We start from the raw sequence: 23,005 nt of genomic DNA, 5'->3' as shown, positions 1-23,005 counted from the left end.
ATCAGAAAGAATAGATGGTGAAAACATGGTTAGCTACCTGGCAGTGAAATAGCCGAAAAAAAGAGACAGGAAAGTGATGATAATGATGATATAGTGGATTAAAAGAGCAACAGAGACTGGAAAATCAGGAAAAAAGAACAAAGATCAATAGCAGAGATAAAGGACATGACTTAGCTCTTACAGAGATTTACAGGTATTGTATTAATCTTAACATGCTATTTTTTCCCACAAATAGGATGCATTTTACCAGCTATGCATGCCAGAGTTTAACTGGCAGTATCCTTTCTTTGTGGTATAGAAAATAATAGGTATTTCACATTAATTGATGGCATCTTAGATTGATATACGCTAATCTGCAGTTTACAGGAGCTACATTTCATGTGCATAAGCAGGTATAGATCTGAAAATCTACCTGTAAAAATTAGCCAACAATTATAGAATATTCACAATGTACTAGACCTAGTTTGCAGAATTAGGGAGGGGATTCTCCATGAATAGTGACCCCCCAACCAGCCAACACTTCGATAGTTATACAACTTTGTTGACCACCATCCATGCTGTGATTCAAAATTTAATTCACAGGGCTATGTGTGGGAGGCACACAAGTTTATCATACAAACGAGACAATTTGTGTGTGAAGGGGGAAACTATTATTATTTTGGGAAACGGACGCAACCCATAACTATTCAGGGCAAGCCAGAGGTATGCTTGCAATAGCTATCTGCCCTTCCTTTCAGAAGTTTAATGCTGAGCACCTCACTAAACAGACAGTGAAATGCTGAATAAATAACAAACTTTATCATTACATCACTGAAATGGAGGTAAAGTATATGAAGGACCCAAAATAACATGACACAAAAGGCCCTAGGAGGTAAGGAAGGCCCAAAGCTTAGGCTGACTCTGACATCTCCTGCCCAGGAGATCTTAAACTTTCACTTTGTTGATAATGTAGGATGCTAAGGCAAGCGATAAAGCCACGGTCTGCCACGGTGCAGACTAAAACCCTCTGAGGAACCTGTGTCATGAAAGGGTTATACCTGCAATGTACAAGTAAAGAGGACTAGATCCTGCTGTGCAGAATGCAGAGGGAGTCCACAACAAGAGCCCCTCGCCTGTCTTCAACCTATCACTCTCCCTTGAGAATTTGTAAATCACAAGCTGGCTCTTGTGCAGGATTGTGGCCTGAAGTTGCACTATGTGGTTTGAAACCCCCTAGTGAAGAATTTCATTCAAAGAGGTTCTGGGTCATGCTCCAGGCAACAGGCTAAAGCTTTCCCAATTCCCTTAGGAGGAACTCATGGTCAATTTAGGCCTTAAAGAATATCCACAGATAAAGTTTTAAGGAGAATGAGCTTATAATAAAAATGCACAAGACATACAAGGAAATAAAATACCATGAATAAAAACCAACAGAAACAACAGATAAAGAATCCAGACATTGGAATTATCAGACATATTTAAAAGACAATTGGAAATGCGAATACCCCAAAAACATGAAAATATATTCATCCTCAATAGATACCAGGGAAATACAAATGAAATTCTCTGTGATACATCAATTCCTATTCAACAGATTGACAGCAATGTTTTCAGTTGGCATTACCAGTTTGGCATCAGCTAGTTTTAGTGCATGTAAACATGTGCACATCCTCCATTCCTAGATTATACTCTAGAGAAACTCTTACATATGTGCCAGGAGATGTAGACCAGAATGTCCATAGTAGTATTGTTTATAATTTTTAAAATCCGGAGAATGCTAATGATCTCAAATACTAAAACTGATAAATTGTAGTGTATTCATACAATGCCAGACTGCAGAGCAGTGAAAAAAAATAACACACCTATTTGCATCACTATGGATGAAACTCAAATATAACATTGAACAAAAGAATCAAGTCATAGAAGATGTGGATGAGTCAGTCCATTTACATAAGTAAAAAAGGGTACACATTGTTTAAAGATACTTCCAAAGGTGATAAAACAGAAATGAAAGGAAAGGGAACAATTACCATGAAATTCAGGACAGTGGTTGTCTCTGGGAAGGTGCGTAGCAAGGAAGTATGGCTGAGGTAGATAATTGAGGGGTTTCTCAGACATCTGGTGATATTTATTAATCTAGGTAGCAGGTTCATGGATGTTCACTTATCCTTCTTAAAATGTACATTTTATATGTACTTTTGTATGTATTCTGTATTTCACAAAAAATAAAACAAGAAATTATTCTTATAGTCCTTTTCTAACCCCTGCGGCCTTCTGCTAAAATTCTGTGCTGTTCACATTCTCAATGCCAGCTTCCTTAGCCATGCAATAAAAATGTCCAGGGGTTTGCAGCAGTTCTTCAGGGCTGCCATACTCTACAATCTTCCCATTGTCTAGGACCATTATCCTGAAACAAGGAAGAAAGAAATAAAAGTCTTAGAAAGTAGCATCTCAAGTCTGGGCATTTATAAGAATAACCAGGACTAAGTTGTGGTATAGTCAGACAAGGCTACAAAGCAGTGAAAACCAATGAGCCACAGCTATGCACATCAACATGGATGAATTCTGCAAATATTGAACGAAAGAATCAAGTGATGATAGAAGAATAAAGGCAGTATGAGTCCATTTACATGAGTTTTTAAAAGTAGTACACATTGTTTAAGGATAGATTCGTTCACAAAGGGTGGCTATCATCTCCAAACAGCTTTCTAAGATCACTGACTCTTGAATATAATATGACACAGCTGGAAGGAATAGAAAGTTTCTAGCTATTTTACAGAGCAGCAGCGGAGGCTTAGGACGGCTGGGAAGGTCTACAGTCAACATCTGCCACTCACGGCTTGAGCTTCCACCTCCCTATGTCCAGTTAATTGTTACAACACCGAGTTTCCTATTTTACCCTCAAGATATGAATAGTTCCCTTAATCCTATTCGCTTTCATTAACTTGATATAAAATTTTGGCCAGATCACCTGACATCTTTCTCAGTTTTTATTTATTTATTTATTTATTTATTTATTTATTTTTGAGATGGAGTTTTGCTCTTGTTGCCCAGGCTGGAGTGCAATGGCGTGATCTCAGCTCACTACAACCTCTGGCTCCTGGGTTCAAGCGCGTCTCCTGCCTCAGCCTCCTGAGTAACTGGCGTTACAGGCATGTCGCCACCATGCCTGGCTAATTTTGTATTTTTAGTAGAGACGGGGTTTCTTCACATTGGACAGGCTGGTCTCGAACTCCTGACCTCAGGTGGTCCACCTGCCTCAGTCTCCCAAAGTGCTGAAATTACAAGCATGAGCCACCGCGCCCAGCCTGTTTCTTCATCAGTAATATGGTGGTGGTGAAATCTCCTGCTGCCAGGTGTTTCCCAGCTGACACTGTTACTGTTGAGCAAGGGTTAAGCCGTACGTGTCAAGCTCTGTCCCCCTCTACTTACTTGTCGCTGTCCATGATAGTGTGCAGCCTGTGGGCAATGGTGATCACTGTGCAGTGGGCGAACTCGTTTTGGATGGTCGTCTGAATGAGGTTATCTGTCTCTAGATCCACCGCAGCAGTGGCCTCATCCAGGACCAGGATCTTGGATTTCCGAAGCAGAGCCCTGCCCAGGCACAGCAGCTGCCTCTGGCCTATGCTGCAGCCAACAGAAGAAGCCACGTGTTAGCTCCCAAGGACCAAGGAAAAATGCAGGACAGGGGGACCATTTTCATGTTCCAGATCAGACTTTCAAAACCCTCACTCCAAAATTCCCCTGGAACGTTTGGGCCTCTTCAACTAGCTGTTCCTTGCTATTGTGCATCATTTTTCAAACTTTTCCAATTGAAAACCAACTCCAAGTACTTAATTAAAAAGTCATATTTCGGCCAGGCGCAGTGGCTCACGCCTGTAATCCCAGCACTTTGGGAGGCCAAGGTAGGTGGATCACGAGGTCAAGAGATTGAGACCATCCTGGCCAACCTGGTGAAACCCTGTCTCTATTAGAAATAGAAAAATTAGCTGGGCGTGGTGACACGTGCCTGTAGTCCCATCTACTCAGGAGACTGAGGCAGGAGAATTAGCTTGAACCAAGGAGGCGGAGGTTGCAGTGAGCTGAGCTCCACCACTGCACTGCAGCCTGGCAACAGAGCAAGACTCTGCCTCAAAAAAACAAAAGGTCATATTTCTGGGCTCCTGCTTACTCCATCAGAGTGGGGAGGAGCCTAGAAACGGGCCTTTTTCCTAAGCACTTCAGGCCATTTTTACATTTAAACAAGTTTGGAAAACACTGGCCCAGGTACAATGCTTCTTTACATTTGGTTTCAGTGATATCAACATTTCCAAAACAACATGAATGTCACCAAGTTTACTTTAGCAGTATTTGACCTGAAACCATTAATATAGGGTGACACTACACCAGAATGCCCCAATGGCATTTCTTTGCGGCCTTAGCAAATCCATTTATTATTTTAATGTGTAATTCTAGTCTCAAGGCTAATTATTTGTTCAGGCCCTTCTGCCTTGATTAGAGATGAAGCTATCTAATGAACATGATGTCTTGGTGTGAGATGCAATGTATGTGGAATTCAAATATGCTTGTAAAATGCAAATAGCTTTAATTTGCTAAAAGCCTGTAATGAAGGCTGGACCTCTTACTTACATAAAGAAGCTTTGGGAAATGATGTGAAGGAAATATTCAGGAATTTGCTAATTGCTCTTTCCTGCTGTGGCCATTAGGGAACATATTAAACAGGGGGTGGCTAAAGTTCTGTAATTCTCTGTAAGAAAATTTCTGCAGGAGATGAGAAGTCACCCAAGATGAGCTTCTAGCTTTCCTCTGTAATGTAAGATCAGAGATACTGAAAAACGATTTGCTTAGCTTGCACCAAACTCATGCCTGGCCCAAAGTGTAATGTATACTTTGGACTTTAACAGACTGTTGCTGAGGCCCCACTTTGGCTTTCAGCAGCTCCCTCCAAGCTGAACTTATTCATTCAACAGAGAAATGTACGTTTTAGTCCCCTAGTCCAGGTTTGAAACTCTGATCTGAAAGGAGCTTGGTGAGGAGAAAGATGGCATGAATTTTTTTTTTTGAGATGAAGTTTTGTTCTTGTTGCCCAGGCTGCAGTGCAATGGCGTAATCTCGGCTCACTGTAACCTCTGCCTCCTGGGTTCAAGTGATTCTCCTCCCTCACCCTCCTGAGTAGCTGGGATTATAGGCATGTACCACCATGTCCAGCTAATTTTGTATTTTTAGTAGAGACGGGGTTTCTCCATGTTACCCAGGCTGGTCTCAAACTCCTAACCTCAGGTGATCTGCCTACCTCGGCCTTCCAAAGTGCTGCGATTACAGGCATAAACCACAGTGCCCAGCCTATGATTTTTGTTTTTACAAACCAGAAGTGTGAAGGCCTCCCATTGCACCCTACCGTAGCATCCCACGTGTCCCCTCTGTAGCACAGACTGTGCTAGCATTTACTCACACAGGTCTGTCTTCATTATGCTGTGAGTGCTGGAAGTCAGGGTTATGTCTCTGCCTCTGTATTTTCAGTGCCTGGCACATAGTAGGTGTTATTACATTTTTGCTGACTGAGTGTTTGAATGATCTTTTACACTGGCCTAAAGACCTACTTGAGTCCTGCTAGCTCCTAGATCTGTTGTGGAGGGAAAGTAAACTGATGATGTTCTCCACCAGGCTTGCAAGTGTTCCCTGGGGCTATACACTGAAATCACCTGGGTCCCCGATTCAATCAGTCTGGGCTACAGTTTAGGTACTGGGAGCTTTAAAGCCTCCTGGGTGATTTTAGCTTGCAGCCTAGTTAATCACAACACTCTAGGCAGTGCTTCTCAAGTGTGATGTGCACACAAATCACTTGGGAATCTTGCTAAAATGCAGATTCTGTTGAGTAGGGCTACCCGTGGAGATTCTGCATGTATACCAAGCTCCCAGGTGAAGCCAGAGCGACTGGTCCGCAGTTACTGCGCCCTCCCTCCTTCCTGAGCTTCAGCTTGCAAATAGCCTGTTCTCTGCCTACCACCACTGAGGCACCTGGGGCAGGAGCAAGACCTGTCCATGAGCAGTGGGCTTTGGCTGAGGGCAGAACTTCAGTGTATAGAAGGAAAAACAAAAATGTTACAGGAAAAATGCCAGATCAACTTATTTAGGGACAGGCAAACTGTCCAGAAGTGAACTGTCAATTATATAAAAATGTCTTAGAAAGGTAAAAAGAACTGTGAAAGCCAAAAGAGTCTTTTGTTGATTTCAGGTGTTTCATCAGTGCCTAAGGACTCATCCGCATGCTCTTTCTCAGTGGTTCTCAAACTGGGATGCCCTTAACAGCCTCGTGGGGATCCTTTAAAACTCCCCGTGTCGGCTGTGCACAGTGGCTCACCCCTGTAATCCCAGCACTTTGGGAGGCCGAGTCAGGCGGATCATGAGGTCAGGCTATCGAGACCACGCTGGCCATGGTGAAACCCCATCTCTACTAAAAAATACAAAAAATTAGCTGGGTGTGGTGGCACACCCCTATAGTCCCAGCTACTCAGGAGGCTGAGGCAGGGGAATTGCTTGAATCCGGGAGACGGAGGTTGCAGGGAGCTGAGATTGTGCCATTGCACTCCAGCCTGGCGAAAGAGCAAGACTCCATCTCAAAAAAAAAAACAAAACAAAACACAGCCAACTCCCCATATCTAGTGTAGCCTCATACAATTAAATTAGACTCTAGGGTTGGACCAGGAGTGAGACTATTTTCATACTGATTGTGCACAGCTGGGAGCCTCTGCTTTCTGTGGTTCTCCACAATCGTGGGATGTGTAAGCTCATATTGTGTAATGTCATATGAGAAGTACATTTAATAACAAAGGTTTTCGAGAGTGGTTTTTTTTTAGATAGAGTTTTGCTCTGTCGCCAGGCTAGAGTGTAGTGGCACGATCGCAGCTCACTGCAACCTCCACTTCTTGAGTTTAAGCAATTCTCCTGCCTTAGCCTCCCAAGTAGCTGGGATTACAGGCGCCCACCACCATGCCTGGCTACTTTTTGTATTTTTAGTAGAGACAGGATTTCACCGTGTCGACCAGGCTGGTCTCAAACTCCTGACCAAAGGTGATCCACCTGCCTCAGCCTCCCAGAGTGCTGGGATTACAGGCGTGAGTCACTGCGCCCGGCCAGTTTATAAGAGTTTTGAACCTCCCTCCCTCCTTCCCTCCTTCATTCCTTTCTCTCACTCTGTCGCCCCAGCTGGAGTGGTACAGTGGCGTGATCTCAGTTCACTGCAACCTCTGCCTCCCAGGTTCAAGCAATTCTCTTGCCTCAGTCTCTCAAGTAGCTGGGACTACAGGTGCATGCCGCCATACCCAGCTAATTTTTTGTATCTTTTCTTTTTTTTTTTTTTTTTTTTTTAGAAGAGATGGGGTTTCACCATGTTCCCCAGACTGGTTGCGAACTCCTGAGCTCAGGCAATCCACACGCCTTGGCCTCCCAAAGTGCTAGGATTACTGGCATGAGTCACGGCATGAGTCACTGCGCCTGGCAAAGCACTTTCACATCTATTTTATCTTGTGAATTCTACAACAGGTTCATTTTACACATTGGGAATTAGACCCCGATGACAATTCTATGCCAGGCATCACCTAACACAGGAACAGGAGGAGTGGCCCCTCTCATCCCCTCACAGCACGCAGGGGCAGCAGGCTATGGAGCATTACCTCAGGTTGCCACCGGCCTCTGTTACTTCATGGGATAACCCAAGTTGCAGGCCGGCCACGAAAGACTTGAGGTGAGCCAGCTCCAGGGCCTTCCAAATCTCCTCATCTGAGTAGTTGTTGAAAGGGTCGAGATTCATCCTCAGGCTTCCAGAGAACAGGATGGGGTCCTGCAAGTGAAGGGATGAGGGGGCTGTTGGGGCTCATGCCAGAAAAGGACCTTGGAGTTCCTCGGGACTGGGAGAAGGTGGATAGGACTGGCCTGAGGGGGATTCCTGAGGCAGGAAGCTGGTTTGTGGTTGAGCTTCCGCAAGGTTTTCCCTCTGAGGCTTGGAGTGGCCACCAGCCAGGGGCTAGGCACAACGTTAAGAGAAATCCTTGGTTTGTTTTTGGTTTTTGAGACCGAGTCTTGCCCTGCTGCCCAGCTGGAGTGCAGAGGCAAGAACACCACTCACTGCAGCCTCGACCTCCTTGGCTCAACTGATCCTCTTACTTCAGCCTCCTGAGTAGCTGGGATCACAGGCACACACCACCACACCCGGCTGATTTTTTTTCTTTTCTTTTTTTTTTGAGATGGAGTCTCATGCTTGTTGCCCAGGCTGGAGTGCAATGGCATGATCTCGGCTTACTGCAACCTCCACCTCCCATGTTCAAGCGATTCTCCTGCCTCAACCTCCTGAGTAGCTGGGATTACAGGAATGCACCATCACACCCAGCTGATTTTTTTTCATTTTTTGTAGAAAGGGATTCTTGTCATGTTGCCTAAGCTGATCTTGAACTTCTGAGCTCCAGTGATTCACCTGCCTCAGCCTCCCAAACCAAAACTCATGGTTTCAAGGTAGAGGTATCCGAGGAGGGTAGAGGAAAGAACAGCACAGCTGCATGAAAAGAAGATAACACGCTTTAGAAGAGGCTGGAGAAAAGACCATATTGAACTGAGCAAATACCAGACAGACCAAAACTACCCACAGAGAAACTGGGCTGCAGTGGGCGGAGAAGGAAAGGTTCTGGCTGCCGGGGAGTGGAGAGGCCCCACGGCGATCTTTATCTGGTAGGATCCAGAGGAAGCTGAGGGGAAGTCTTTCTTGCTGATGCACGAAGCGTTCTGCTTGCTGGCAGAAACCTGCAGCAAATTCCCTCCTCTATCTTTTAACCATAGCAAATGGGGAGCATAAAGCTTAATGGCTTCAAGCTTCAGCGGCAAAACTGCTAATGCTGATTGCAAAAGTCTTGCAAACTGTGATGGGCTATAGAAATGCTAAATAATCATCTGCTCCACTTGACTTCTGTTGTGTTGCTGCCACCTAGTGATCAGACTCAGGCAACCACAAATGCGTATTTCCAAACATTCCAAAAACTTCAGTTCTGGAAACGACGTGTCCATTCTAGGGAACTAGCTCAGGTATCCTGAGTGGACTGCAGAAATGACAGTGCTGACTGAACAGACATCAAGAATAAGCTGTCCACCATGGCATGTGCCCGAGTAAGTTCTAGAGCTCACCTGGGGGATAATGGTCAGCTTCTCTCGAAGGTCGTGGAGCCCAATGGAAGCAATATCGACTCCATCAATGATGATCTGACCACCAGCAGCCTCTAAGATTCTGAAGAGGCAGTTTGTGAGGGATGACTTTCCAGCTCCTGTCCTGCCCACCACACCAATCTGTGAATACAGTTCGCTTATGCATTAGTTCCACACAGAATTCTTGGGGAAAAGTTATTTAGCCTGGGTATTCATAGTCACAGGCAGTAAGAGGCAGTGATTGGCTATTCCATCTCTAAGACATTAAACTGATTTTGGTTTGGGTGAGGAAAAAAGTACCTGGATGTCAGAAAAGGATGTCAAAAATCATTGTTTACTGAGAACTGTAGTCACTATTTGAAATGGACCTACTCAGCAGCTGTTGTTATAATTATTGGAAATTATAGATTTTATTTTATTTTATTTATTTATTTTTTTTTTTGAGACAGAGTTTCGCTCTTGTTACCCAGGCTGGAGTGCAATGGCGTGACCTCGGCTCACCGCAACCTCCGCCTCCTGGGTTCAGGCAATTCTCCTGCCTCAGCCTCCCGAGCAGCTGGGACTACAGGCACGTGCCACCATGCCCAGCTAATTTTTGTATTTTTAGTAGAGACGGGGTTTCACCATGTTGACCAGGATGGTCTCGATCTCTTGACCTCGTGATCCACCCGCCTCGGCCTCCCAAAGTGCTGGGATTACAGGCTTGAGCCACCGCGCCCGGCGAAATTATAGATTTTTAAAAAATCCTTATTTATATGGTGGCTTATGCCTATAATCCCAGCACTTTGGGAGGCCAAGGTGGCCAGATCACCTGAGGCCAGAAGTTCAAGACCAGCCTGGTCAACATGGCAAAACCCCATCTCTACTAAAAATACAAAAAATTAGCAAGGTATGGTGGCACACACCTGTAGTCCCAGTTACTTGGGAGGCTGAGTCAGAAGAATCGCTTGAACCTGGGAAGTAGAGGTTGCAGTGAGCTGAGATTGTGCCACTGCACTCCAGCCTGGGTGACAGAGCGAGACTCCATTTCAAAAAAAAAAGAAAAAAAATCCTTGTTTAGAAGTGAAGAGAAGGGAAGGACCAGGTCTGCCACCAGCTAAGAGCCAGATTCTGATCTGGACCGAGCAAGTGTCCTTGCTCATCAGACCCCAAGTCCTTGGAAACAAGAGCACCTAAGGAGGGTGCCTGACTTTGAAGACTAGGAGGAGAACTAGGCCATTCTTCCTTCAGGGACAACCTCCACGCTGCTATTCTCAACAGTTCCTTTGCCAGGCCTGGCACTCCCTCGTTTCCTTCCTGACTTCCTCTCTGCATACTGTGGACCTTACAGGAAAGGGGCCCTGGTCAGCTGGCTGGGAGGAACTGAGCAGAAGACCCGGCAGCTGCAGTAAGTCTGTGTGATCCCTGGCTGCTATCCTTCCCTCTGGTGCTGTGTCCCCATACTTCCCCAGGGCAGAGGAAGTGCCCTGACCCTCTCCCTCCATCCAAATGATGAAGGCTCAGGGCCCAGCTGCTCTCCACTCTGCATACAATTGTTGTCTGATCACAAGGCCACCCATCCAGGCCTTCCTTCACTCTACCTACCTTTTCCATGCTACTGATGTCACAAGTGATCCCTTTGAGGACCAGATCCAGCTCAGGTCGGTACCGCACTTGGTAGTTGCTAAACTGGATGTTGCCTTTGCTGGGCCAATCTGGTGGAGGCCTCTTATCAGTCACCCAGGGTGCCTGGCAAGGAGACAAGGTGAGAAGTATGCTTTATAAGGTGGCAACTCAGCTGAACAGTTGTCTTAGGACCCGTGTCACAGAACAGGAAAAGGGTAGCAGTGGCCCAGCTACCTAATGGCCTCTGCATTTCATAGACTGAACTGGACTTGTACCTTTGGAAGCTTCCTTCCTTTTTTAGTTAAAGAAAAATTATCCCACAAGCTTGTGTTGTAGATCTCCTTGGTATGTTCTAAGACCTGACTTCCCCTAAACCATTTCCTATTCTAAGTTTGAAGAAATTAGGTCCTTTGAGTTACAGAAAAGGAAACTTTAGGGAACCCATTACTAGCCCATGTGAAATATGGAGACATTCTAAAGATGCACTCTTGAAGGAGTTGCATGTTTTTTTGCCTTGTCCCTGGATTTTTCTAATTCCTCCTTACCTCATTTTCCACTTTTGTGTACTCAGTTATTCGCTCAACAGCCACAATGTTGGTCTCTATTTCTGATGTCATCCTCACTAGCCAGTTCAGGGTTTGTGTGATCTACAGAAAAACCAGAAGACTGAAAATCATCTTAGACACAGAAACCAACTCCACTACTCAAACCACAAGGACGATCCAGTGCCTGCGTTGTACCCAGCACTGTGCTGGGCTCTACAAGGGAGTAAGGAAAAGTGTAAGAAAGACAATCCTTGCCTCCTGGGGAGGGAATTAAGAGCAGGGCATTGAATGGCTGCAGAACAATTAGGTGCTCACACAACGGGCAATGTGAGTGTCTAGTGGTTTGGGGCTAAAGCTAGAATTGGAGAGTCTGGCAACGGGTGCTCAGGCCTCCTGCCTGTATGCCTAGTGCTCTTTGTGAATCAAGGAAAGGCATGATCCAGGCCAGGGAATCTGTAGATTACTCAGATGCAAGCTTCTCCCAGGAAAAGACTCAGGAGTTTGCACATATGCACAGGGAGTTTTTGTTGAGCAAATGGTGGTTAGAGAAAGGGAGCCATACACAGCAGAGGATAGAATCATGGGGACCCAGAGTAGCCACTTTGTGTAGATTGAAGCATATGTAGTTGCTGGTATTTGAGTCATTTTGTTTTGGTTCAATCTAACAGATTCTTATTTGCCTTGTCTGTCCTGGGCTAAAAAGCCTAGAAATGGGGGGATGATAGGGCAATGGCACAAGAAACTAAATGACTCTAGTGAATAACAAAGTCCTTTTAGGTGCCCTGGCAGGAACAGTGGACCTTATTAACTTCTTTTTTTTTTTTTTCTTTTTTTGAGATGGAATCTTGCTTTGTTGCCCCAGGCTGGAGTACAATGGCGTGATCTTGGCTCACTGCAACCTCTGCCTCCTGGGTTCAGGTGATTCTACTGCCTTAGCCTCCCCAGTAGCTGGGATTACAGGTGCCTGCCACCACACCTGGCTAATTTTTCGTATTTTTAGTAGAGACTGGGTTTTACCATATTGGCCAGGCTAGTCTCAAACTCCTGACTTCAGTTGATCCGCCCGCCTTGGCCTCCCAAAGTTCCGGGATTACAGGCGTGAGCCATCGCACCCCACCAGCCTTATTAACTTCTAATGAAAACAGCACTATTCTATAAAGCCCACATATAACTATGCAAATCTCCAAAAATTAGTTCAAAAAGATGGTCAAATGACTCATTTATTGAACAAATATTGATTGAATAATTATTGCAGTGCCAGCCACTGTCTTAGGTGCTAGAAAATAACCATGCCCACCATGTCTCCACTAGTCATGCTGGGGATGCTGCAGTGAGACTCATTCTATAGTTTTATCAGACTCTATGTTCTTTATTAGAATTACCTCCAATTATTCTGTGATCTAAGAAAAATAAACACAGGAGGAGTTTTTTGTTCTAAAAGGCTTTCTGATTACTGCTACATTCTAGAGAAGAAAGTTATTTATTCTCTCTTTTAACTAGAACCAAGCAAAGAGGCAGACAGGGAATGATGAGATTGAAACACATGAAATTGCCTTCTTAAGTCCTAAGGTCAACATTTATGTCCAGTTTTCTAGAGGGTACTCATGTCTACTTAGGAAGAGTAAGGAGCATGTCCATGGGTGAAAGATGGAGCCAGGGTTTGAACCTCAGTCTCCCGTTAGTCCTTCTGGGGTTAAGAGGGAATCAAGAGCACAGACTCCAGAGTATACTTCAGGCTTAATTTAAGAATAAGCCCACTAGCATAACCAAACTCCCAACCTTCAAACTCACATTGAGTGCATTGGACAGAACAAAGCCAACAGTGTCCCCGGTTAGGGTATCTCTATAAATAACCATCATCAAGGCCGAAAAGAAGACAATCAGGTTCCCAACCAGCTCCAGGCGAATTGCAAGCCACCTGTGGAGCAACAGAACCAGAGAGCGGGTGTCACTAATCACTTCCTCATCTTAACCAGCATCCTTGGTGTTCATAGAACATTCTGAGAGGGTTTGACTCAATTGGGCTGCACTCTTAGGCGAAGCCTCAGTTTGACTTAGAAACACCATGTATTCCTAAAAGCCTATTGATTTTTTTTTTTTTTTTCAGAAAACAAATTGCATTTTAAAAATCCTAGAGGAGTTTGCTAAATTAAGGGAATTCTACTGTGCAATGTCTCCCAAACTCGCCAAATCATAAGAATCACCTAGGGCAAGGGCAACTGTTAAAATACAATGTTAAAAATTCATGTGGAAAATTCCTGGACCCTTTTCTGATTCAGGGGGCCTAGGATGGGATTCAAGAATCTGCATTTTGTTTTTGGTTTTGTTTTATGAGACAGGGTCTTGCTCTGTCACCAAGGTGAGAGTGCAGTGGCATGATTATGATTCACTGCAGCCTTGACCTCCCGGGCTCAAGCCATCCTCCCACCTCAACCTCCCAAGAAGCTGGAACTATAGGTGCATGCCACCGCACCCAGCTAATTTGTGTGTGTGTGTGTGTGTGTGTGTGTGTGTGTGTGTATGTGTGTGTGTGTGTGTTTTGGAGAGCCAGGATTTCATCATGGCTGGTCTTGAACTCCTGGGCTCACATGATCTGCTTGCCTCAGTCTCCCAAAGTGCTGGGATTACAGGTGTGAGCCACTGCTCCTGGCCAATAATCTGCATTTTGAATGAATGCTCCAAGTGACTTCTTTTGACCAGGCTGGGGAAGCAATTCCATAGTGAATCCATGTGTAAGATTAAAAAGTAAGCACCACAGGAAAGGTCTACGTGCCCTGTTTGATTTCAGTATTTTCAAAAGGGGAAAAGAAGCTGAGGGTGAAAGAAAGTTAGGTGTGAGTTGCCCACAGGGAGATACACTGGGGTTTTGTAGAGAACTGAAGATTATATATGTATAGACACAGTTTGTAAAAATGGACTTTCCCAAAGAAAATGTATTTAAGCTGGGCACGGTGGCTCACGCCTGTAATTCCACCACTTTGGGAGGCTGAGGTGGGCAGATCACCATGTCAGGAGTTTGAGACCAGTCTGGCCAATATGGTGAAACCATATCTCTACTAAAAACACACAAAAAATTAGCTGGGTGTGGTAGCACAAGCCTGTAATTTCAGCTACTTGGGAGGCTGATGTAGGAGAATTGCTTGAACCTGGGAGGCGGAGGTTGCAGTGAGCGAAGATTGTACCAGTGCACTCCAGCCTAGGTGACAGAGCGAGATTCCATCTCAAAAAAAAAATGTATTTAAAGTGTATGAATAAATATGATACTTACTTCACAGTGAAGGTCTAATAAGATTTACTTACATGCCTTTTCCTTCTTGAAAAGTCTCTAAGAAATAAAATATCTTTACAATCAAACTCCTGACCTGTCCACATTCCAAATAATACTGAGCATCATTAGCACCTCGAGACACTTTGGAAGCCACTCAAGAATTTTTCTTCCTGAAAAAGACCTTCCTCTTTCCAGGACATACTGCTTGCCAGGCCAGAGCTTAAGGATGCTGGAGAATAATGCTCACCCTATTCACAGGACGGGAGCTTCTCTTTCTGTCATCAATGGTCTTATCATGACTATGGAGACTCTCACATCCACTCTCAGGAAAGGAAATAGAGGATGTTCAGTTCACCCAGCACTTGTTTGGTACTGGGTTACAAAATGTTCACAAATGTTATTTGACTTCCACCATGAGACAGGTGGAACTCTGTGAGATAGGGCATGTTCTGGCCATTACAAAAACAAAGAAATGGAGATTTTCCTTAGAGAGTTCAAGGCAATTCACCCAGCTAGGTAAATGGCAGAGCTGGCATGGGGACCCACTCTCTGACTCCAAAGCTCATCATGCTTTCTTCTCTCCACTTACATAGCACAACAGAGTGTGTGGCCAGAGTGTATTTCACACCACTAGCTATGCTTGCCCTCCCACAGCTAATGTCAAACAGGCATAACCCCAAAGCACACACATGGGTAAATACCCAGGGGAATCCTCACCTGTTGGAGATGATCCAGGAAAAGACACACTTCTGGTTGGTATCAGTCCTCATCTCATTGTGTTTCAGAAATCGCTGCTGGTGCTCAAAGGCACGGATAACTGGCAAACCTGACACGGTCTCGCTGAAGTGAGAGTAGATTGGGGACCTAGTGACAGAGTCCAGACGCCTCAACTGGCGGGCGGTAGACACATAAAACATCTAGACACAAAAAGGAGAGTCAGCCAGTCCTACAGTCATGAGGCATCTGACATCTTCCTCCTTTCTGGCCACAACCCGGCATTCTTCCCCCTGATGACCACAGCTTACATCTGAACAAGACAAAAGACTGCAGTGCCATGTCTGGGAGCAGAATGATGAGAGAGACTCCGAGGAAGAGACCAATGGGAAGACTGGGGTTGGTGGGGAACAGAGAGGGTAAAAGTGAGGAGATCATACCTCAGTCTCAGAGCTTTGAGTCTCCAAACCTCCTGAATTCTGTCAGCCTAACCCATATCCCCCAGATCTATGTGTATTGTCCATGTGACAGTTTCTGTACTCATTAGAGAAAAGGTCCATGTGACAGTTCCTGTACTCATTAGATATAAGGTCCCCAAAAGGATTTTGTAAAGGCAGCATGGCCCGTGGGGTGTGTAAAGTGGGGATGGGCAGGAAATGGCCAGAAAAAGGCATCCTGAGGTTTGAGTAAAAATGGAAGAATCTGGTCAGCTAAGTGTGTGTGTGAAGGTATAGAGGATTCTGGAGGTATGCAGAATGCTGAGGTGATTAGAACTGGAACAGGGTGGAATCTGATGCAGGAAGAACCCCTGTGGCCTGAGGGCAAGGGGGTGTGGAATGGTTCCGTTGCGCTACTAGATTCCATGAAGGGCTTGTTTAAACCTGGGAAAAGTGGGACATTGGAGAGTTGGGATGCAAAATGTTAGACATGGACGTACAGATGTTTCTTCCAACAGCCCTGCTTCTTGTTTGTTGGTTTGTTATTAACAGTTAAAAGGCTGCTATGGTGACAGTGTGCCTGGGAACTGCACACGCACACTGGGGGAGCCACCAATCACAGGCCACAAGGCCACGAGCCCCTGACCACAGTGTCTTCAGAATTGTTTCCCCAAGGTGAACAGTTCACCACAAAAGCAGCTGGTGGGACAAGGGTTCCCCCACAGTCTTCCCCTCTCCCATTCATTTTATTGCAGGAATAGGATTCCTTCCACTAGTTCCAGTTTTCCTGTTTTGCTTTCAAGCTGCACATTCCCTTGAAGAATACACTGGAATTGAGCCTAAAGTACCCATGGACACCTCAATGAAACTAGAACTTGAACGAAGTAAAAAGATAGACTCAGCTGCTGCTGAGAGACATCTCCAAGCAGCTATGATTGTCCAAAGTCCACCAAGGAAGCACCATAGCATGACTCTTCTGGAACCGACCTCATCGTCATGGGGGTTCTATGGAGCTGCAAGACTGTGTCCAGAGCCAATTTCAAAGTGGTCTTGGATCCAAACATAAATCTATCCCACTTAAGCTTCCAGGGAGTGGGAGGTGGGCAGCAGTTAGGATGACATTGTCATGAATGGTACACCCATTGATGCTCTCACTCCAGCTTCAGACAGTGGCCTGTGGGCTCCTGGGTATGCCAATGTATGACTAAATGGGCAAAGATGCTGGGGGAATGAGTGACTAGCAATGAACCAAAGAGAAGATTCTCAGGAAAGAGGCTCTACCTTTATAAATAGAGAGGAAGAATGACTTAGCCATTTCCAAACCCACCTGAACAGCTGCATAAATAATGCCAAGAGGAATGATGATGATGGTGAAGACAGGGGTGGCCATGCAGATCATGACAAGGGTGCTGATTATCCCCAGGAAGCATAAAATCCAGCTGCGCATGGACATAGGCAGGGTGTCATCCACCGTGGAAATATCCTAGGAAAACAATTAGGAGACACACACCATTATCAAAGTCTTCCTAAGATAGTTTACATCTTCCTAGTTCTAGCAAGGAATCTGTTGGATTCTGCATGTTCCCTGTACTCCTTCATGTAATCATTTCATTGTATTCATTTGCAATAGGCTCTACTGCTCACCTCAGTAACCAATTTCATTTCCATAATTTCCTCATTTAGGCTAGGTGCAGTGGCTCACACCTGTAATCTTAGTATTTTGGGAGGCCGAGGAGGGCGGATCACCTGAGGTTGGAGTTTGAGACCAGCCTGGCTAACAAGGTGAAACCCTGTCTCTACTAAAAATACAAAAATTAGCTGGCTGTGGTGGTGCATGCCTGTAATCCCAGCTACTCGAGAATCTGAGGTGGGAGAATCACTTGAACCCAGGAAGCGGAGGTTGCAGTGAGCCGAGATCGCACCACTGCACCCTAGCCTGGGTGACAGAGTGAGACTCCATCTCAAAAAAAAAAAAAAAAATTTCTTCATTTATCAAAATCCCTACAAACAGGTAATGGCAGTCATCCTTTATCAACAGATTTGGTAAAGGTTTTCATGCTTCTTAGTGAAATTCCCATTTATCAGATTTATTAAACCATTCATAATCATTGTAAGCTAATACAGCCTTATGGGTAAATTCTTCTCCCATAAGTAAGCCAATTCAATTATTCTAACTTTACACAGATCCTAATTCCATTGAGTACCTAGAACAGAGCCTGGCCCATAACAGGCATTTGATAAACATTCGCTTGGAGGATCTAGTCAACAAGGCTCTGTCAACAAGGCCCACTCTTGACTAATACCCAGGAAGTTATTTCCTCTGCCAGGCATAGAGCACCGACGGGAAGGAAGCTGGGATTGAATGTGAGCCCTGCCTGGACAGTGTTCTAACCAAGGAACCCAGCGGGGACAGATGCGTCTGTTGCCTTAGTGTCATGTGAAATAAATGAACAAATGAGAAAAAGAATGAATGGATGGATGGTTTGGAGAACACTCAAGAAGTTTGGTTATATTTTGGGTTGCACTTGCCTAGATTTCTGAGGATTCTATTGATTCTACGATTAGTAATATGTGAGTACCAAAGTGAGTTTAAATTATCTCTGGAATTTCTCAAACTGGACCAGGGATAACGGTCTTCCAAGAAAGCTCTGAATCATGGATGACTCCTGAGTCTAACCTACCTTTCCCAAAGTCATGTAAGCATGCAAGTAACTATATCCACAGTTGGCAAAGAAAAGAAACCTTTACCAGTTATCAGTTCTATGCAAATTACCTTTGACCCTTACCTGGCACAGAGTTTCCATCTTTTCTTCCTTCACTCATCGCGGCTTAAAGACTCAGCCATTAATTCCAGAGACCCCTTGTTCAAACTCCCCTTAATAGACCTGAGCCACCTCCCCAACAAAACTTACTAATTAATGACAGTTTCCTTTTTCATGCAAAAGCAGTCTTCAAACCATGACTGTTGCCTAAGTAACTCACAGTAAATCTCAGGGTTCTCTTCCCCAGAAGATTATATATATTGTGTGTATATATATATAATATATATATAATATATATAGCATATAGATTGTATACATATATATATACAACATAGGGAAAACTGTGATCTTTGCAAAATTACTACGAGAAATTTCTTACCCAAAATTGAGTGTTCTTTAGGTTCTAGTAAAGAGCAGAAAGGCCATTGAAGTTGTCGCTAGTGACATCATGCCCACTGGTTCTGCCCCAGAAAAAGGTGACATAGGGAGACCACCTTTGAAGTGGTCTTACTGGCCCGCTTTTGAAGCAGTTACTGTGTCCCCAGAACCTGGCTGTGGACTGTGAGCTCTACTTTCCACATCTGCCCCAAGACCAACAAACAAGAGTCCAGAGCTGCTCCACAAGCAGAGGGCTAAAAACTGTGCTGGTGATAGTTACTTCATTCAGAATTGCCTGATCTCTGCCCCTGTTCCTGAATTCTCATCTCAAATGCATTAAAAAATCAATGTGTCAGGTCTGGCCCATGGAAGAGAGACATCTATCATCTTCACATGCATTGAGTGCCCCAGTGCCTGGTACAGTACTTGGCTCATAGAAAGTGCTCAATAAACATTGTTGAATGAATGAGTGAATGAATGCCAAGGGTTCCAGGATCTGTAGTAGATGGAAACAATATCTGAGAACTTCTTAAAATCACTGATGGCTCTATTCCATAGTCCAGACCAAATTTACTCATTCTCTGAGAGATCGTTTTTGAGACAGAGTTTCACTCATGTTACCCAGGCTGGAGTGCAATGGCACGATCTCAGCTCACCGCAACCTCCGCCTCCTGGGTTCAGGCAATTCTCTTGCCTCAGCCTCCTGAGTAGCTGGGATTACAGGCACGCACCACCATGCCCAGCTAATTTTTTGTATTTTTAGTAGAGACGGGGTTTCACCATGTTGACCAGAATGGTCTTGATCTCTTGACCTCGTGATCCACCTGCCTCGGCCTCCCAAAGTACTGGGATTACAGGCGTGAGCCACCGCGCCCGGCCATTTACTCATTCTTAAAGCATTCAAGATAGAAGTTTCAGAAATGGAGGCAGAGGCCAAGCAAAGAGTTATCCTACTATTCCTTGTATTTCCTGTCACAGGTGGTGACAATGCTTTTACTTATGTTCCTTCATCTGCAGAATAATCCTTCTCTCCCTGCTCTACTGCCATCCCTGCCCCTAACCCTCACCATCTCCCTGGCTTGCTTCTGACTTAAGTCCCACCTTTTCTGACATTTCCCACCTTTATCACCCAGGCTGGGCTAGTGCCTTTTTTCCTTTGTACTCTCAGACCACCTCTTTCTACACTGTTGTTTCTGGTTTTACTACATTCTATTATAATCCTTCATTTCCTTGGCTGTCTTCTTTACTAGATGCTGGGCTACCTGAAGGTTCAGAGATGTCCATCCCTGAATCACCAGGATCCTTGTGAGCTCACAGCAGGTATTCAAGACACACTTGCATGTTGAGTGGACAAAAGAACTGGAACTGAACAGTGTTGTTAGGGGGACATGATAATTCCTCCCAGTCAGAAAGATCCTCAGTATATAAACATACCACCTGACAGTCCTTGAGATACTTACGCCGGCAAACCTGTTCACAATTCGGCCTGTGGGTGTTGTATCAAAAAATCTCATGGGTGCTCGAAGGATATTGTTCAGCAGTTGCTTGTGCAAGATATTTGATGCATGGTTAAAACCATAGGCACTCCAGAAATGTGCTATGAAAATACATATACCTAAAAATGGAAGCAGTTTTGTCAGCACCATGCACAGAAATCCCTGAAGACCTGTGCCCAGGATATAATGGCAAATGCATTCCTCAGTCCAGGAAAAGTACAGGGTCCAGACAGATTCTATAAGATGACATAGCCATCAGACATACCTTGGCTTAATCCCAGCGCTCCATAGACTCCAACTCTCATGTCCCTCTGAGATGCTGGATAGTTGGTGCTATTGAAGGTTTTAGAGTCACTGGTCCAAGCACTGAGCCAGATGTTGGATCCAATAAAAGCCACAGAATTCATCACAAATATAAGGATGGTGAAGAGCATCGAAAACAATCCTATTGCTCGTAGGTACGCCAGGTAGATGGAAAACTTCACCTGCAAAGTCCCCACCTCAATATCAGTAGAACTCCCTAATGGCTTTTGATAAGGAATCACCTAGAATGCCAAGTACAAGGAGAAGTGGAGTCCCCTGGAAACGTGGGTAGCAGGTAGCAAAATTTGGTAGTCTGTGGTCACAATTTCTGTACCATGCCAGGAAGGATAATAGAACAATGTTGAAATACAATGCAGGGTAAATAACCATCAGAGTTAAAGGCATTTAAGAGAAGATATAAAAACAGATTGGGACAAGCCAGGCATGGTAGCATATCCCGGTAGTTCCAGCTACTCAGAAGGCTCGGGTGGGAGGATCTCTTGAGCCCCGGGTTTTAGTCCAGCCTGGGCAACATAGTGAGACCCTGTCTCTAAAATAAACACACAAAAAATCAGAGTGGAGCAGATGATGGGATTCTACTGCCGACCTTAAAATTTGTGGTTAAGTTTCATTAATTTGAATTATGTACTCTGGGTCTGAGCTTTCCTGTTCCTCCACACATCAGAATGGAATCAAACACTCATGAAGTGTGGGATGAGGATATTCATGGGAAACATGCCATTCTTTATGGAAATATGATTTGGCAGAAAGCCCACAGCCTCTGCTAACATGTTAGTAATGAATCTGAAGATTTGCAAAGGACAGAGACATATTGCTCCTGTAAGTATGCATTCAATTTTCATTTAACATTAAACATTTTTGGATTCCAAGCCTCATAATGCCTTAAATTCTACTTTTTTGTGTGGTATTCACCTTTCCAGTTTCCATGAATTCCTTCTTAATTAGTTTTTGTCCTTTCACTAGTTCTTCATCTTCCTTCAGGCTCTTCACATTCCGAGTTTTCAAGGAGTTTTTCAGGGACTTCAGATGCCTTCCACTGGACCTAGAACAGAGAGGAAAGCTTCCCTGAGCATGCAGGTGAATCCCAAGGGGTCTCCTTGCAAGCAGATGTCACAATCACTCAGCTGGCATCAAAGCGCATTTCAGGGCAGATGACCATGGGAAACTGACACAATCTCAATCTTTCTCCCCCACCCCTGGCTCATACAAGAAACAAAGGAAGAGCTGGGAGTGTCTATGGTGTTAGCCCTCACAGGAAAAGCCCAGGAAGAAAAGGAGAAAGGTCAAGTGGAAATATGGAGCTGATGAGGGCTGCCAGCTGAATAGATGGCCAACCTGCGGCTAAGTGTTCGATGAAAGCTGTTCTCTCTTCTTATGATTATGGAGGCTGCATCTTCAGGGATCTCCTCCACACTGGATATCAGCCCATAGTCATCGTCTTCTTCTTCACTGCCATCATGGACTAGGGAGACACACTAGAGGTTAGGGAAATAGCTGCAAAGAGCCCTGTCAGTCCTATGAACAAGGAGAGGGAAGCTGTCTCTGATCTTGCTGGTTTCAGCAAGGGATCGTAGATGTACATACAGGATGGAATACTTCATTCCATAAATACTAGTTATTAGTACATCTTGTTATTAAGAAATATCAGGATAAAAGAGAGATGAGTTAACATTTCACTGGAAGAGAAAATGGTCAAAAAAGAGAAGAAAATTCCTAGAAACACCCAGGTTTCTTTGGAGGAGGAAAGAGCTTTTAAGGATTATGGTAGACAAATAGAAGAGTCACAGTCTCAGAATTGACTAAAGAGGTGATTGTAAATTGAAAATGCTCATCCACACGTGTAGCTCAGGTGATGGAACTGCAAAAAAAATTAAAAAATAAAAATAAAAAAAGAAGAAAATGCTCATTTTGGCTGGGTGTGCTGACTCACACCTGTAATCCCCGCCCTTTGGGAGGCCAAGGCAGGAGGATCACTTTAGCCCAGGAGTTTGAAACCACCCTGGGCAACATAGGGAAACCCTATCTCTACAAAAAAATTTAAAAATTAGCAGGGTGTGGTGATGCACACCTGTGGTTCCAGCTACTTGGGAGGCTGAGGTGGGAGGATCACTTGAACACAGGAGGTTAAGAATGAGCCAGGATTGTACCAGTGTACTCCAGCCTGGGCAACAGAGTGAGACTCTTTCTCAAAAAAGAAAAGAAAATGCTCATCTTGAAATTCAAATAATTTAACAAACTCGTATTAATTTAAAACACTTAAAAGACATACCCTGAAAATACAATACAATACGATAAAATAAAAGACATA

At 44.5% G+C, this 23,005-nt stretch overlaps 1 protein-coding gene across 3 annotated transcripts in view; it reads right to left on the bottom strand.

Moving 5' to 3' along the window:
- Positions 1–1,423: 1,423 nt before the first annotated feature.
- The window catches only part of ABCC2 (ATP binding cassette subfamily C member 2), a 61,468-nt gene continuing 39,886 nt past the window's right edge, over positions 1,424–23,005 (bottom strand). For all 3 annotated transcript variants that reach the window (XM_032281277.1, XM_032281278.1, XM_032281279.1), the window contains 13 exons: positions 22,033–22,159; positions 21,610–21,745; positions 20,639–20,858; positions 20,338–20,492; positions 17,065–17,220; positions 15,304–15,503; positions 13,110–13,236; positions 11,319–11,420; positions 10,753–10,896; positions 9,151–9,309; positions 7,653–7,819; positions 3,412–3,606; positions 1,424–2,386 (listed from right to left, as the gene is read on the bottom strand). In XM_032281277.1, coding sequence (XP_032137168.1) covers positions 2,257–2,386; positions 3,412–3,606; positions 7,653–7,819; positions 9,151–9,309; positions 10,753–10,896; positions 11,319–11,420; positions 13,110–13,236; positions 15,304–15,503; positions 17,065–17,220; positions 20,338–20,492; positions 20,639–20,858; positions 21,610–21,745; positions 22,033–22,159 — 2,018 coding nt within the window. In that variant the 3' untranslated portion in view covers positions 1,424–2,256. The remainder of the gene's footprint in view (positions 2,387–3,411; positions 3,607–7,652; positions 7,820–9,150; positions 9,310–10,752; positions 10,897–11,318; positions 11,421–13,109; positions 13,237–15,303; positions 15,504–17,064; positions 17,221–20,337; positions 20,493–20,638; positions 20,859–21,609; positions 21,746–22,032; positions 22,160–23,005) is intronic.

The sequence above is a fragment of the Sapajus apella genome, unplaced genomic scaffold (assembly GCF_009761245.1).
Source record: "Sapajus apella isolate SASKATOON/1434 unplaced genomic scaffold, GSC_monkey_1.0 scaffold13, whole genome shotgun sequence".
NCBI classification, from domain to species: domain Eukaryota; kingdom Metazoa; phylum Chordata; class Mammalia; order Primates; family Cebidae; genus Sapajus; species Sapajus apella.
The sequence above is the reverse complement of the archived record's forward strand: the minus strand, read 5'-3'. Positions and strand labels throughout refer to the sequence as shown.